At 48.5% G+C, this 16,412-nt stretch overlaps 1 protein-coding gene across 1 annotated transcript; it reads left to right on the plus strand.

Annotated features, from left to right (window-relative positions):
• Positions 1-1,995: 1,995 nt before the first annotated feature.
• On the plus strand, positions 1,996-16,369 carry trap1 (TNF receptor-associated protein 1). Its single transcript, XM_088936396.1, has 18 exons — positions 1,996-2,234; positions 3,547-3,723; positions 4,218-4,300; positions 5,223-5,363; positions 7,458-7,529; positions 8,154-8,314; positions 8,627-8,736; positions 9,079-9,152; positions 9,470-9,625; positions 10,318-10,438; positions 11,135-11,204; positions 11,772-11,919; positions 12,628-12,813; positions 13,106-13,244; positions 13,550-13,635; positions 13,758-13,903; positions 14,755-14,827; positions 15,551-16,369. The coding sequence occupies exons 1-18, from the start codon at positions 2,096-2,098 to the stop codon at positions 15,650-15,652; spliced, it is 2,184 nt and encodes a 727-aa protein (XP_088792522.1). The 5' UTR covers positions 1,996-2,095; the 3' UTR covers positions 15,653-16,369.
• The last annotated feature ends 43 nt before the right edge of the window (positions 16,370-16,412 follow it).

A 16,412-nucleotide genomic window follows, 5' to 3' on the forward strand; every position in this document is an offset into this window, starting at 1 on the left:
AAATGTTTGTAAAGGCAATTTAGTAAATTTTCTGTTTGAGAAACGGGCTTAGAAATGCAATAATACACAAATTTTAAGAACTCAAAAGTCTTTGGAAGCAAGTAGAGAACAGGACCTGACAGTTCGTTCTGCACATCTTAGTAGAGTGAAATATTTAATTACATTTGAGGTGAATTTTTTGTACAATATTGTGATTGGGTTCTTTCATGACAATTCCTGGGTAATTAGCTCGCAACTGTGACATTCTTGCAGAGCAGGTGTTAATTTTAGTGCATTTGATTAACATTTATTACTCCTGTTTTAATTATAGAAGTTGTGTGGAAAACACATTGGAGTTCATCAGAAATGGCAGCTTCTGAATTAAGCACTGATTGCCTGCAGGGGTGCAGTGCTTAAAGCTTGCAGAACCCTTTTAATTTTAAACTTCAGCTTTCAGGAGCAAAGTGATGCATCGACACTTTGTCAACAGAGATGAAAAGATATTGCTGAAGGCGATGATAGTTGTTAACAGGTTTGCAGTTCCTCGTGTCCTGGTCTCGTCAGGCTTCGGAAGCTTAGCGCAGCTGGGCCTGGTGAGTTATGTACTGGAATGGGTGACCTTCAGGCATCACTGGGCTGCTACTTTAATGAGTGTGGATGGATCAGTAGTGGTGCTCTTCCTCCTGGTCTCGTTTCCAATCCAAAACCCTGGCCGGGGTTGCAGTACAGTCAGAGGTGCTAGCATCCGTATGCAACGTTAAACCTTGAGACTGCTGTGTTAATACGGATCCCACCATGCTGTTGTGAGAGAAGGGGGAGTTAGCCCTGGAGACTAGTCTAGCTGAGGTTGGCGATTAATACAACTGGTGATGCTATTTCCCATTTATCCAACTGGCCTGCAGTGCAGTGGGGCTGCGTGTGCAGAATGACTGCTGTGTGTCACCCAGGTGCTGGCTGCATTAAAATGGGGGATGAACTGGCTTCCTTGTATCTGAAACACTTTGGGATCTACTGAGATGAAAGGAGGATTTCAATACAATCATTATTATTAATATAATACAAGTTATATGATGGGAAGATCGGAGAAGCCGAGATCCAAAAGGAATCTACCTATGAAATAGTCATTTAATAATATCACCCCAATCTGAACATTCACCCCTATCTGTGCCCCTATCCTTTAATTCCTAAATTTGAGAATGAATCTTTTATGATGAACTTTACCAAATTATTCTGAAAATCTAACCATACCATATCACATGCAGTGTTTGTATCCAGCACTCTTAGAAAAGTTAAACAAAACCCATCTTTTCAAAATCTTAGATTCTACACAATGGAGATCTAGTGTTCTGTAATTATTTTTACGAATAGTGGATACATTAGCCATGTTCTAGTCAGTGGGTATAATACCTGTGTCAAGAGTCTGCTGGAAGAATTATTAACCATGGTTCATACCATCTTAAAACATCTTTTTTTCCCCTAAATACAACTGATCTTTGCAGATTACTCCGTTTTAATAGAGATCTTAAGTGTTTCCAGTACCTGTAGCACCTCTGTTCAATCTCAGATCAGTTTCTTCAGCCTAAAAGCATTGTTTTCTTTAGTATCCTTTCCGTGAAAACAGAACATTGCCAGTTTTATTTTTTTTAATGCACATGAGAGACGTTTCAACGTTACTTTGCAATGTGATTACCGTCTGCTTGCAGGGCAGCACGACTATCAATTTCGTGATATTTCTGGATATTTCTAAAGCAACGCAGCTCAGCTCGACTTCCATGACCTTCAAATTCCTTCTCCCGAGGACACACTGAACCTTTAACAATATCACGGCTGATCAAGTTGAAAAAGCCAATTATTTTATTTAAATGTAATAATGTTAAAGCGCGTAGATATGCACGTTTAACATTAGGTCCGCTAACGTGCATTCAATAAATGACATTATGCGCGTCTTGAATTTGGAGTTCGTGGGCTCGTTTCAGGCAGCGCGCTGGGCGTTCGGTGACGTCATCCCCGAGCGCCGGGCCAGTGAGAGGGGGCGGGGTGTGACCACGCTCTTCGAGTTCGCTCTGTGAACTGTGCTGGTCGGCTGTGGAGGTCAGTCTACTGGAGCGCTACAACGATGTTTCGGTACCAGGCGCTGATCAAGCTGGGTTTACGAGCCTCGCAAACTGCCGATCGCCGGGTCCTGCAGTCTTGGGGCCGAGCGTGGGGGAGCAGAGGCATCTCTGCGGCGTTCAGTTCTGGAAGCCCAGCCGGAGGTATGTTGCGTACAGCAACGCCAGGTGTTCCATGTGTACAGCACTGGCAAGTGACAGCCCCTTCTCAATTAGAGGCAGGACATTTTGTGATCAAGGATCAGTTTTTGAGCGACTTTACCATGAATTCACTGAGGAGAACGCGAAAATAACGTTCTTTGACCTATTATTATTAGGTAGTTTTTTAATTATTATTTGGGTGACATTGATGCTTTCTTTCTTAGCCGGATATATCACGGTTATACGTCACTGCCAGAAGCATTTCTGTGTGTCAGTGGGAGAAGTTAGTGTTCGCATCACTCTGTCTTAAACTCATTGCGGTAGGTTTCACTACATTAATAAAAAAAAATGTGCATTTTAATACGTTTACAAGGGAAGTTTAATCACTTCATTTCTCGAGCTCACCTCTGCTACCCACGTACAACTCTTCACACTTCTCAACACTGAGATTGATTCCCCCGACAGTGCCTATTCCTCTTACCTTTTCTGTAGTTCATGTGTTACCAGTTTGTAGTGTTTGTCGCTTTTTCCTATCAGGGGTTTGGTGTCTGACCAAAGGAAAGGAGGCAAGTCTACCAGGAATTGGTCCTGATGACTTATCTGAGTCCGCTTGTATCCTTGGTGGGAAAAGGAATGCAGCAGAATCTAACCATGTGAACATACAGCACGTGTTGTTTTAAATCCTAACATGCATCTCGAGACCTTTGATCTTCTTCATCCCCTTTTCGCTTCAACCTCTGTTGCACACAAGCTCTGCGAAAGTGTACAACACTAAAAATGCTTGTGTCTCTTGTTTGGGTCTATATAACAGGAAAACAAATGCACGTAGGGTGTATTTAGATTTTGCCTCCATCTCCCAATCCCTGACTCTTGTTCCTGGTTGGTCACCTTGTCAGGCTGGCAGCACTGACTGTTCTCACTGTCATTTTTAAAGAGTCCAGCTGCTCATTTGTATCTTTTAGTTGGTCGTGGAAAATCAATGCAAATTAGGGCAACAGCTCCCCACCACACTTAGAAGGATGCATAGCAGTATTCTCGTGCCGAAGACATCTCCAGTTGTGGCTGCCAGTATTAACTCTTGTCGCCAAAGAAACGCTCAAGCACAGCCTTGCTCTATATGTCGGCTCAATCCTAAGTATTTGAAAACACACGTATGCCCTCAGTTTAAGCTTTTGACTGCTGTGTATTCTCAGCCAGGTAGTAGCTGAGCTCCTATTCTGCTTCAGGATTCCGTGCTCGTGGCGATGCTGCTGTCCTGCACAGGCCTCGTCTCTGAAAGGGCTCTGTGCTGTTCTGGGCCGATGTGTGTTTCCAGACAGCTCGACGGTGAGGCCCAGGATCTTGGGGGGAGCACTTCGTGTCCTGAGTGTCCAGAGGCAGCCCAGTCTGCCCGGCCGGGCCCTGCCTTGGAGGGCCCACAGCACCCAGACCGCCGAGAGCACGGAGGAGGAGCCCCTGCACAACATCATCAGCGACACAGAACACGTCCAGGGTGAGTGAGCAGCCCCGAGGGTGAGACGGGATGCCCTTCTGCTGAAATAGATGGCTGACTTCCAAGAGGAAGAAGTGGCCTTATCTTTTGTGTCTCCTGTTTCATGCAAATGTTTGCAAAAGAGGCATTTTTTTAGGGATTTATAAATACGCAAATACATCTGTTTTGTGAACAGTGTTAGCACTTTTATTTAATTCAGATTTGTCTGATGCTTTTATCCAAAGCGATACCCATTTGTACCGCTGTGCGTTTTACTGGAGCGGTGTGGGTGAGGTACTTTGCTGAAAGGGACAGCGGCAGGGTCTTCTCTGGGAATTGAACTCCTGAACCCTCACCACAGCTCCACGCTGCTCCTGCCTGCCTGCCTGCGGCGGGGGAGTGACACAGTACCTCTGTGCAATGCAGCTCGCAGGCTCACTTGCATGTTTGATGCTTAACCATGCAACCACAGTCAGGTTTGGCTTGACTTTTTCTCCTGGTTCCATTGCTGGCAGGATCCTTTGACAAGCATGAGTTCCAGGCAGAAACCAAGAAGCTCCTGGACATTGTGGCGCGGTCTCTGTACTCTGAGAAGGAGGTGAGTGAGGCGCTGTTCTGTCTGGAGACCTGGATTTTCCCTTTAAGGCTGAAGATTGCTGGCTTGAGCCCAGACTGTGCTTCTGTTTTCTGCTACTGAAAGTCTGGGAAGCTCACAACTCGTCCAACATTAAACATGAAGCCATGGATTGGGTTTGACAGTTATTAGAAATAGAGCATATGTTATGATGTACTATCACTAGCTTAATATCCCCTGTGATGTGGTTTCACTTGCAGGAAGGCTGATACCTCTCTCAATGTTAATACAGTAAAGCTTTGGTTCCTGGACACCCATAAGACTCACTGTTGCACAACACATTTGAGAAGAGGCTGGGAAATGTAAAACTCGCTTTTCCTTTGCAGCACCTAGAACACAGATTTGCAGCTCTTTGAGCAGGTACAGTCATATTTAGTTAATGTTATTGGTTGAATTTATTCTTTCTCTCTCCTTTGCTTTGCCTCCCTGCCCTTGGGATGGGCTAGTGGGACGGCCGTCAGCTCCACTCTTTCTCGATTCCAGGATCCTGGATTGGATTCTAGCTCGGGGTACAAGTCTGCGTGGAGTTTGCATGTTCTCTCCGCGGGTGCAAAGGTTCTTTTGTGTGTTGTGGCATTTTGCTCCCAATACAACCTGGAATCCTGGCAGCTGTGCTGCGGAATCAGACGAGCACATTGGCAAGCTCAGAACCAAAGACCAGACAGTCGCTTTACCACTCTGTGCCCTTCCTGAATTTTGGAAAAGAAAGGGGTGAGAGTCAGGCTGGCTGGGCTGGTAAGCACTTTGCTATTGACCCGTGGATCTCATTCAGCCTCAGCCTTGAAAGAAGCCAGGATCTCGGACTTCAGCTCCATGACTGTCTCGCTTGTCCCCGGCTCCCTCACCCCAGGGTGTCTATCACGCGCTCTGCCGTTTCCCCCTGTAGGTGTTCATCCGGGAGCTGATCTCCAACGGCAGCGATGCTCTGGAGAAGATGCGTCACAGGCAGGTGTCGGCGGGGGGAGAGTCTGGGCCCATGGAGATCCACCTGCAGACCGACTCTGCCAAAGGCACCTTCACCATCCAGGTACCGGCCTGCCACGCCCGCCGCGGGCACACCGTCCCACACTGTGCGACTGCACAGCGCCTCTCGGGAGCAAGGTGTCCAGATCCCTGTCCTGCCATTACAGCACACGGCAAATGTGTGCTAAAAGAAGATAAGATCACTTTATTGGCCATATATGATTTCTTGTATTTGTCTTGTGGAATTTGTCTTTTCGCTGACCCCAGCTTGCTCTCCATGAGACACGCAGACGGGGAGAGAAGCTTGGCGTCGGAGCGCAGGGTCAGCCATTGATACGGCTCCCCTGGAGAAGCTGGGGTTAAGGGCCTTGCTCAGGGGCCCAACGGAGTAGGATTCCTCTGCCGGCCGCGGGATACAAACCGACAACCTTCCAGCCACAGGCGCAGATCCTGAGCCACAGTGCCAGGTGTATAATGCACATTCATGAACATCATTTCTCAGCTGCTTTCATCGACTAGGTGACTGCAGTGAAGGCCAACAGATCTATAGAGAACACAATAGCTGAAGGCTATTCATTAAAAATGGTCAGAAATAACCAGGGGATCTGCATTTATGAAATCAAAAGAGAATGATTTACACTGTGTGGAGATAGTAGCTTCTGGAGGTGGTGAGATTCAGGCACACGAAGCAAATAAGTTACTGTAGCCGAGTTAGAAAAGGTGCTGCCTGCCTTTGAGAAGCCGTGCAGTGGACAGGTCCCAGGCCAGTAATCTTCATTCTGAACAAACTGAAGCCTTTTCAGTTCTACAGCTGAAACCCCATAGAGTCCGACTCTGCCCGTTAGTGCTCATAAAAACACTGCTGGTATTTCCCTGCTGTCTCCCAGCCTGAAAGCTGCATGCACACAACCTGCATCACAGGATCCAGGCGTTTCTGCAGCACAAACTGGTTTGATGTGAGCTGATCACGCTGTGGAGCTCATCCTCGAAAGGCTGGCTGGCATTTACTTTCTGAGGTTGGACATGCCCAACTGAGCATGTGATACACTCACTTTTTAGTGCAGATGGAGACAAATGGGAGTGTGCACAGGAGTGACATTTATACCATTTAAACTGGACAGGAAAGTGTTCTCTTCAGGTAAAGATAATAGAGTTTCTATATCAAGAAGTGATTGCTTTTAAGATCAAGATTGGGATAATGTTATAATTAGATGATGCACAATGCAAATATATCCGAAGAAGAGTTGCTTTGTGTATCAGTTCCCTGATATGTTCTTTGTAGATTAGAGGTGTTACAATAGATGCAAATTCTTTAGTTCACTTGTTAACTCTCTTGGCTCGGAGGCCATGCACTTGGCACAGCCTTGACATTTTCTGGAGCAAAATGAGGCTTTGGCACAAATCAGAGAAAAGACAAATTACCTTTTTAATGTTGGAAAATGGCAAATGCTAAAAGAAAAAACTGCCGTTCCGCCATCTGGTGGCTGACCAGGATACTGCATCAGCATGGTAAATTGCGTTACTTATGTTGGGCCTCAGAGTATTTTACAATAACGTGCAATATAAAGAATGGAAAATGTACTTATAAATACTATGATCTAACACTTTTTAAGTATCTGAGACATAAATGTGATTATCTTCATTTCTTACCCAGTTTGCTCTTTGTGCTTTGAAGCTTAATGTCAAATGATCTGAAAGACGTACAGATGCATCTCTGTGGGGTCATTGTCCAAAACATTCTGCTCTCACTCCATTGCTTAACAGCTGAGGGCACTGCCAGAAGGTGTACACTTTGCCATACATGCTGAAATGGAAATTGTTGCAAATCATTACAAATTACGCTTCATGAAATGCAACTGAGCAATGTTGTATACATCACAGTTGAATACTGAGGTATCCCAGAACCCTGTACAGGACTTCTAATGCATTAGTAACACAAGGCAAGTGTTCATGATGGTTATCAGGTTGGTAAAGATCATTTCTCAATTTCTTTCAGGGGCTATTAAGGATCAAAACCCTCAGTTTTCCTAATGTCCTAGGCCTCCTGTGATTAAACTGTTAGGAATCATCTAAATATCTGCATCTTATTGTTATATTGCCTTCCTTTGATATGTTGCTGGTCCAGTGCAGTTCTCACCCCCTGCCACCCTCTCTGCAGGACACCGGCATTGGCATGACTAAGGAGGAACTGGTCTCCAACCTGGGCACCATCGCTCGCTCCGGCTCTAAGGTAGGAGTGCCTCTGGTCTCGTCCTGGAGTCCTGAGTCCCGCTCTGCTCTCCTCAGATGTTGCACATTCCTGCACCCACTCCCCCACCCACCCCGCGCGCCAGCAGGGCATCTGTGGAGATTTGTAAAGATGTCGTCTGCTCCCCTGATCGTCTGAAGCCAGACCCCCTGTTCCTGCAGCAGCTCTGCAAGACTGAGACTCGGACTCGGTGCCGTGCTCAGTAATGGACAGGGATGTTACGACCTTGACTCATGCTCTGTCGCACCTTTCGAGGAAACCATCCTCCCCAGATCACTGTCCTTTAAAAGGAATTATATTCGAAAATACATTTTCATTTTTAATTGGCTCTCATCCGATGCTTTTATCCAAGGCAACTCATGCTGGTGCTCATTTATGCAGCTGGAAGCTTTCCTGAGGCAATCTGAGCAAGGTCTCGATCCCCGAAGTACAACTGCTGTGCCTCTTCAGGGATTTGAACTCGGGGCACCTGACCACCATTTCAGTAACAGCTTAGCGGTTGATCACAGAGCAGCAGTTTTAGCGCCGACTGTCCCCCGGCTCAGCAAGGACACCCCTCGATCTCTAGCGCCCCATGTGCTTGAGCTCCCGTCTCTCGTCCCGCAGGCGTTCCTGGAGGCCCTCCAGAACCAGGCGGAGGCCAGCAGCAAGATCATCGGCCAGTTCGGCGTGGGCTTCTACTCCGCCTTCATGGTGGCCGACAGAGTGGACGTGTTCTCTCAGTGCGCGGAGCCGGGCAGCACCGGATACAAGTGGTGTTCCGACGGGTAAGAGGGAACGCCGCCCGCGTTCTCCTGAAAGCAGTGGTCTGCTTTCTTTAAGGCACGTACGTCGCCGAAGACCCGGTTCCTTCCTGGCAGGTACCTGTGACCAAGCAGCTGCTGCGCGGTGCGATGGCGCTGGCACACTTGGCACTGCCAACCTGCCAAGTTGGGTTTTCAGTGCTTGAGTGGTTTGTCCTCGTTTTTCACCCCCCCCCCGTCCCCTCTCCAGGACACCTGGACCTACACACTTGTCCCCTGTTGCACAGACCTCTTCCGTCTCCTCAGCTCCTCACTCTCCTGCGTGGTGTTTTCCAGCTCCGGGGTGTTTGAGATTGCCGAGGCGAAAGGAGTGAGACAGGGCACCAAGATCGTCCTGCACCTCAAGGATGACTGCAAGGAGTTTGCTTCTGAGGACAGGGTCAAAGGTAAGACAAGCCAGGACCTGCTCGGGGTGAGCAGTGGTCTGTGTGGCTGTTGCATAATCTAGCCATGTAACTAGAGGAACCAGTCAGCTAGAGCACAGCAGAAGTCTCGGGTATTAGGAGGAATGCAGAACAAAAACAGAAAGAGGTCAAATTTAGGATATTCTCAGGGGTCTATTAATTAGGCAGTGGTCTCCATTTTTTATCCTGGTGAACCTCAATCATTCATTTTATAGGTGAAATGAGGATACGTCAGTTTTTTGCCGTGCCTTGTCTTGCTGGTAGAGTGTTCAGCGTGCTGGGCTAAACATCTGGGCGAGACTAACGCTGGTCTCTTCATTGCAGAGGTGGTCACCAAGTACAGCAACTTCGTCAGCTTCCCCATATTCCTGAACGGGCGGAGGCTCAACACCCTGCAGGTAAGGGCCGCCCGTCTGTCTCCCTTCCTCTCCTGCCCCCAGCCCTGCGCTCTGAGCCCCGAGACGCCGCAGGACCGGTCAGCCACAGCAGCAACAGCACTGTTAGCTCAGCCAGGTGCCTCTTGCGGAAGCCAGACGAATGATGGGGAGAAAACTGCACTGATCCGCTCTGGAAGGCAGTTTGTTTATCGTGATGTCCCATGGGCCTGTAAACGCTGATTTAATGTTCCGGGGGGGCTGCTGGTCTTGAGAGGTGGTGGAGTGCGGCCCACCAGCGCGTGAGGTCTACCGGCGGTGTTTGCTGTGCTGTCTCCCAGGCTCTGTGGATGATGGACCCCAGGGAAATCAGCGAATGGCAGCACGAGGAGTTCTACCGCTACGTGGCGCAGGCCTACGACAAGCCCCGCTACGTGCTGCACTACCGCACCGACGCCCCCCTCAACATCCGCAGCATCTTCTACGTGCCGGAGATGGTGAGAGCGGCCGGCGCCGCGGCGTGCTCGCGCCAGTGTGTGGCTGCGAGCGTGCGCTTTCGAGAACGCAACTGTGTGTTATTGTCACATGCCCTGTCTGGAAAAGCGCGTCTTCCTGCCTCTGTCCGAGTTCCCTGTCCATCTGTGGTATGGAAGAGGGTGGCTGAGGTGCGACTGCTGCCCTAAGTGGAGGAGTTGAAAGGGGAACTGCAGCACCATTTTTGTATTTTAGGGTTAGAAAGAATGAGCATTGATGAGTGCATTTCAAACTACAATAAAAGTCAAATGTACCCAGTAATGTGTAAAACCTCCAATTGACATCACTAAATAGATTCAATTTGCAAGTATGCGCAGCAACAAAACGACTGGTGACGTGCTGCAGCCCTGTTACACTGTAAACAAGCTGGCTTGTGAGTACGTCGCTTTTAATCCAATACAAATATGGCTCTTGATTTCGAGATGGTTTTGCTGACAAATACTCCTGACCTGTTAACTCTGCAGATCACAGGGGAACATTTCCGTGGTGAAATGTCTGCGGCACGGCCTGCACGTCCTCGCTCGTACATCGCAGTACATTCTTGTACAGGTTGCCGGTGCCCTGTGGAAGAGTGTTGAGCTCCGACAGGGCGATTTACCCAAGCTGAGGCAGGGGGAGGTGGGCTGACGGTGCTTCGTTGTCTGTCTCTGTGCAGAAGCCCTCCATGTTTGACGTCAGCAGGGAGATGGGCTCCAGTGTGGCTCTGTACAGCCGGAAGGTGCTGATCCAAACCAAGGCCACCGACATCCTGCCCAAGTGGCTGCGCTTCCTGAGAGGTCAGTGTCATGGAGCTGATACCACCTGAGTTCGTATGTTCTCCCCGTGTTTGTGTGGGTTTCCATAGGCCCCCCCCCCCCCAGACCCTGAATTAAAATACATGAACGGATAAAGCAGTTTTGGGTCTGGATCATGTTGATAGAAAATATATTTTTGGGGAATACATGTAGATTAGATCTGCAAGGTAGTCCTTGTAGTCCAACAGTATGTGACATATTTTAATTCATTGGCAGTAAAATGTAACAGGGGAACCTTTTTCTTCCTCTTTGGAGAAGGTAATTTGCTGCATATCGCCAGCTGTCCTTGTTGCTGACGTTCTTCTCGCTCAGCCCAGACTCACAAACTTCTCCACCTGGCCTATTGTGAAGACGGTTCACACTTTCAATAATGTGACGGTTGTAGACCACGTGACAAAGGTTTCAGACAGTCACTCCCAGGCAGGCCGGCACAGGATTTGGGGCAGATGCTCTCCCATTTACATGAAGTAGATCTGAAGCACAGCAAGTGCCCAGTTTCGTGCTCCTCGTGGAAACTATGCAAAACCTCTTGATTGTGTTTCTCAGGACAGTCAGTGCATGCACCTCCCTAATATATTACATCACTGCCTGCTGTTCTGTGCATAACTGTTTGACGAGTACGCTGGGGTCTCCTGGAGGAGAGGTCTGGAAGTGAAGAGTCTGTTGTGCTCTGTGCAGGTGTGGTGGACAGCGAAGACATTCCCCTGAACCTAAGCAGAGAGCTCCTGCAGGAGAGCGCCCTCATCAGGTGAGGTGGAGCAGCACATTGTAAAGCAATTAGATTCTCAACATAGGCAGCCAAAAGTCTCCGAGAAAAAGTGGCAGATAGGAGCTAACTATCACTTGTACTAAAGTTCCCTTGGATACCAAAAACCAGCACTGAGTGTAAAAAAAAAAGTAGTGTAGGAACGCTAGCCCTTACCCTTGCTGGGGTTTCAACAGAGCAGTCCTACAGTCTCTCCAGTATTTTCCAATGAAGCCCTCCAGTCATCAGATTTGAAATGTTCTTTGAATCAAAACATATGAGCCTAAAACAATCCAAACTGTTGAAAAAAGCTCTTGGAAAATGATCGCCTTCAATAATGTGTCTTCTTTAGGCACGTTTTCAAACAGCTGAAAAATGCTGCAAAAATGCTATTGACATGAGCTTGCATTTCAGGACAGTGTAGAGTTTGGGTTACTAAAACCATTGAATGTTGACTCCAGTTATACATCTAGTTGCTCGTGAAAATGACAGAGTTTTCCCAGTAGAATAGGTTTTCTTCTGGCACTCTGTTTCTCTGTTCTTCAACGCTCAACTCTGCCCCCCTCTCAGAAAGCTGCGCGATGTTCTTCAGAGGCGTCTCATCAAGTTCTTTGTGGACCAGAGCAAGAAGGAGCCCGAGAAGTACGCCAAGTTCTTCGAGGACTATGGCCTGTTCATGAGGGAAGGCATTGTCACCACCGCAGAGCAAGACGTCAAGGTAACCCCGAGATCCAGGAGCCTGCTGCGTGTCACTGGGGGCTTTTTGGGGCACAGAGGTTGGCAGGCTGGGGGCTTGACAATAGGTGAGGGTTGGCTGGAACTGGGGAAACTGGTTTTAGGGAATCCACGCTGCCTCACGTGCCCCTTCACAGAGAGGTCAGCCGTGACGCCAAGCTCATTCTGCTCCTGGTAACTAATACGAGGAGCTCGTTCGGTCGTGATCTCCTCTTCGACAGCATGACTACGTAGCTTGTTCCAGACGCCCACAGTGTATTTCTCGACAATAAATTCATTTCTCTGCAGTTAATACACGTCCTTTACTTTTTGGTTCACTGTGTATTCTGAAGAACTCCCCTTGATGAATTTGGTCAATGCCTTTGGGGGTTTTGAAAACTGGTATCAGTTTTCTCTGTTCAGGGTTAAAAAGCTTCTGTTTTTGTGCCTGACAGACCATATAGAGTATTCTCCGATTCTTCACAGACCATCTTTACACAGTGCTCCTACTCTTGGACAAGCATTGAAATTGCTGATATGATGGCTAGGCGTTATAATGGGTGGGGTATATAAAGGGACAGCTGCACACGGATCAGCCTGTGATTTCTTTGCTCGCTGTGTAACGCTGAGGCTTGCCGTGTCTGTTTATTTGAGTTGACTTGCTGGCTGGCGGGATCTCCTTCTCAGTTCGAGTGCCCTCCTGTCTCTGCAGGAGGACATCGCCAAGCTGCTGCGCTACGAGTCCTCTGCCCTGCCAGCTGGCCAGCAGACCAGCCTGCAGGAGTACGCCAGCCGCATGAAGGCGGGCACCCGCAACATCTACTACCTGTGCGCCCCCAACCGCCACCTGGCCGAGCATTCGCCCTACTTCGAGGCCATGCGCAAGAAGGACATGGAGGTACGCTCCTGGCCTGGGCCACACTGAGGATGCCAGGACTATCTGCTAGCAACCATCTCGATGGGCCAAATGGCTTCCTGTCCTTTGCAAGCATTTGAAAATGTTATGATGCCCCTGCTGTGCTGTCCTTGTTTGGTCATGAGAGTCTGATGTCTGGGACTCGCCGACTGTGACCAGACTGCGTGTTCAGTGGACCAAGGCCCCAAGGATGTGACTGGGTAGCCCCCCCACCCCTCCCCCCTCTCTTTTACAGCAGAGATCCTGTGGCTTTAATCTCTTCCTCTGTCTCTAGGTGCTCTTCTGCTTTGAGCAGTTTGATGAGCTCACCCTGCTGCACCTGCGGGAGTTTGACAAGAAGAAGCTCATTTCCGTGGAGACGGACATTGTTGTTGACCACTACAAGGAAGAGAAATTTGAGGACAGCAAGCCAGGTAGCAGACTAAAGACACTGCTACCTGCTGGGTGCATTGTTTCAAACTTTACGCCGGGCTTGATGTTTCATGCAATGTTATAGATTTGCTTTGCAGTTCTTTTCCTCATTGAACTCATTGATGCCTTCACTATATCTCTGTTTATGCATCAGTAATTAAGGATCGGATATTTAGCCATCCATCCATTTTCTAAGAAGTAAAGACTTTTGAAAACCGGATATGCACTTGAACATTTCCAGGGTTTTTTCTTTCCTGCTCTGATTGGTTTGGTTGAGAGGGGCTCACCTCGCCCGCTGTCTCCTCAGCCTCAGAGCGCCTCCCGGAGAAGCAGGCTGAAGATCTGATGTCCTGGATGAGGAACGTCCTGGGGCAGCGTGTCGCCAACATCAAGGTACGGACATGTCTTTCCGCACTGCTCCCTCTGCCTTTCGCCCACTTCCTCACCTCCCCTCCCCTCCGTCGCTCCGTCTGCGCTGGGTGACGGTGTCTCTCCGCCCCGCCCCCTGTTCCCAGGTCACCCCTCGTCTGGACACCCACCCCGCCATGATCACGGTGCTGGAGATGGGCGCCGCTCGGCACTTCCTGCGCACGCAGCAGCTGGCCAAGAGCAGCGAGGAGCGGGCCCAGATCCTGCAGCCCACGCTGGAGATCAACGCCGGGTGAGGCTCAGGGTGGAGGACACTGGGGCGGACACTGTCCAGTTCTGGACAGTGGGAAATGTGAAGACTGCAAAGGTTCCCCCAGCTCTTATATGCAGTATAGGTACATGTGATACATGACAGAGGTTCACTTCACATCTTAGGGGTTTTGTCCTGATGTTTGAAGTTTCTTGCTTCTGCTTTTTACACTTTGTGGGAGGAAATTCATTTCTGCATCAGTTAATAGAACTCAGTTTTCTCTTCCTTTGACGTACTTTTTGGTATAGGCAGTACAAGACTAGGTTAACAGATTCTAAATTACTCTGTTACCTTCCACGGTGGGATAAGGCAGTGTTGTCACCTGGAGTACGTGTTCGATGTAATATGTCCCAGTTGAGGCCTTTGTCTGAGTTTGAAAACTTCACGTTTTAAGATGCGAGCTGATTTCTGCTGTGTGTAGCCATTGTGGCTGGAATTTCTAGAAACTCAGGTGTTTTTTAGGATTATTTTAACAAACGTTGCAGTCCTCAAAAATGATAAACAAATTTGCTGGCTGTCTTCCTTTGTCTGATCTTAATAAATGTTTAATATTCAAGTCCTTTGAGAACAACACCCTTTAGCTTTCTTTAAATGTCACATTATTAAATTGCAAAAATCCATTTCTGGATCCAAATCCAAAGTTAAAGCCAGCTGGTTGCCTTCAATCAGATTTACAGAGACGCTTTGACTACTGAAAAGGGGAGCTGAAGCAGATTATTCACAGAGATGCCGAAAGATGAGGAAAACTACCTCAGGTCCTGGAGGCATGCCCAAAACCACAGGTATGCTTCTGCCTCCCCAAATGAGCCGTAAACAGCTCTTCTTTCCATCAGGCACGACCTCATCAAGAAGCTGAATGAGCTGAAGGACTCAAACTCCGATCTGGCGCAGTTACTGCTGGAGCAGGTAAGGCTGCTGTGATGTCTGAGCACCGGAGAGCGGAGTGGGGTTGAGCCTGTGGAGCTGGAGACAGTGCTCAGTCCAGCTTTAAAATCTCCAGCTCCCGAGTTGCCCAGAATCAGCAAAAGGATGCAGATGTTTGGATTAAACAACTTGGTAGTTCTAATTAGCAAAGGACATGGGGTTGGTGTGTGTTGGCCTCCAGGGCTAGGACTGGGAACCCATGCGCAAGGTCAGTGTTCCAAACTGGAGGAGTTTGAACGTCCGTTTTGTGCTTTATCCATCCATCCATTCTCTTCCCGCTTCACCTGATTCAGGATGGCATGGGAACCGGAGCGAACAACGGGCGCAAGGCAGGGTACACCCTTGGATAGGATGACAGTCCGTCACAGGGCACACCCAGACACAAACACACCCTCAGACTAGGGCCGGTTTGTCTTTAGACTGTGGGAGGATACTGGACCACCTGGACAAAAACGCACACGAACCCGAGAAGAACGTGCAAACTCCACACAAACAGCACCCCAGGTCCAGGATTGAATTCAGGGCCCCAGCTCTCTGGGGCTGCGATACTGATCACAGCGCCACCGTGCCATCCCTTTTACACTTTATATCCTAGCTATTTTATGTCTTCATCACAGCTGTTTGTTTTTTCCAGCACAACAGAGCGCTCTAGTCATAAGGCTCCTCTGCCAGGGTTGTCCCTCAGCGCAGTGTCTCTTCTTGCAGATCTACGACAACGCCATGATCGCAGCAGGACTGAACGACGACCCCCGCCCCATGATCGGCCGCCTCAACGAGCTGCTGACCCGAGCTCTGGAGAAGCACTGACCCTTCGGACCCGCCCGCGCCGAACACAGGCCACCAGGCTGCATCAGGAGGCAGCGGGGCCTGGAATCAGTGCGAGGACTAGAAGTTTCATCCCGGAATCTGGGGCTGGAGAAAGAGATCGACCCCGATAACTTTTGGTCTTGCAGCCCTGCCCTAAGAGGACGTTTACAGTAGCCCCATAGAAGAGGCCATTACAGCAGAGATCCAGAAGTGGGCTCCGATGGATCTTCACTTTAAATTCAGTATCGCAGTAGTGAGGAAGCATCTTCAGAAAAAGACTCATTCGAATCCTCTTTCTTCATTTTCAAAGTAGTTCCTTGCATGGAGAATATTCATTAGGGTTGACATCAAATGATTTTTTCTGGGTATGAAGCAGGTCCTTTATCTTCCTAACATACTCTGTTCAGGCAGTGCTGTTGTGAGCTGATCTGTGCCCTCTGAACCATCTACTCGCACTTGTTGTATGTTTGTGCTTAACTGTTAGTGACTGTGATGAAAGGGTCAGCAGATGTGAATTTGGATTTTGTCTCAATAAAATCCCTGCATTCTTCTGTTAAGAGTTTAGTTGGGAATGATAAAGGACACAGACAAACCTTATGTGTACATTAGCCTGGAATGTCTGTATTCTTTCGGCCTTTAATTTTCATTGGGTAGCTGTGAATTGTAACATTTAAAAATGTAGTTGGGAATAAAAAGGCTTGAATACTTTTTGCGAAAGGTTCTGCAGGCTGAATGAATATATTCTGCTCCATATTTAGAT

The sequence above is a fragment of the Atractosteus spatula genome, chromosome 18 (assembly GCF_055471065.1).
Source record: "Atractosteus spatula isolate fAtrSpa1 chromosome 18, fAtrSpa1.hap1, whole genome shotgun sequence".
In the NCBI taxonomy this organism is placed as follows: Eukaryota; Metazoa; Chordata; class Actinopteri; order Semionotiformes; family Lepisosteidae; genus Atractosteus; species Atractosteus spatula.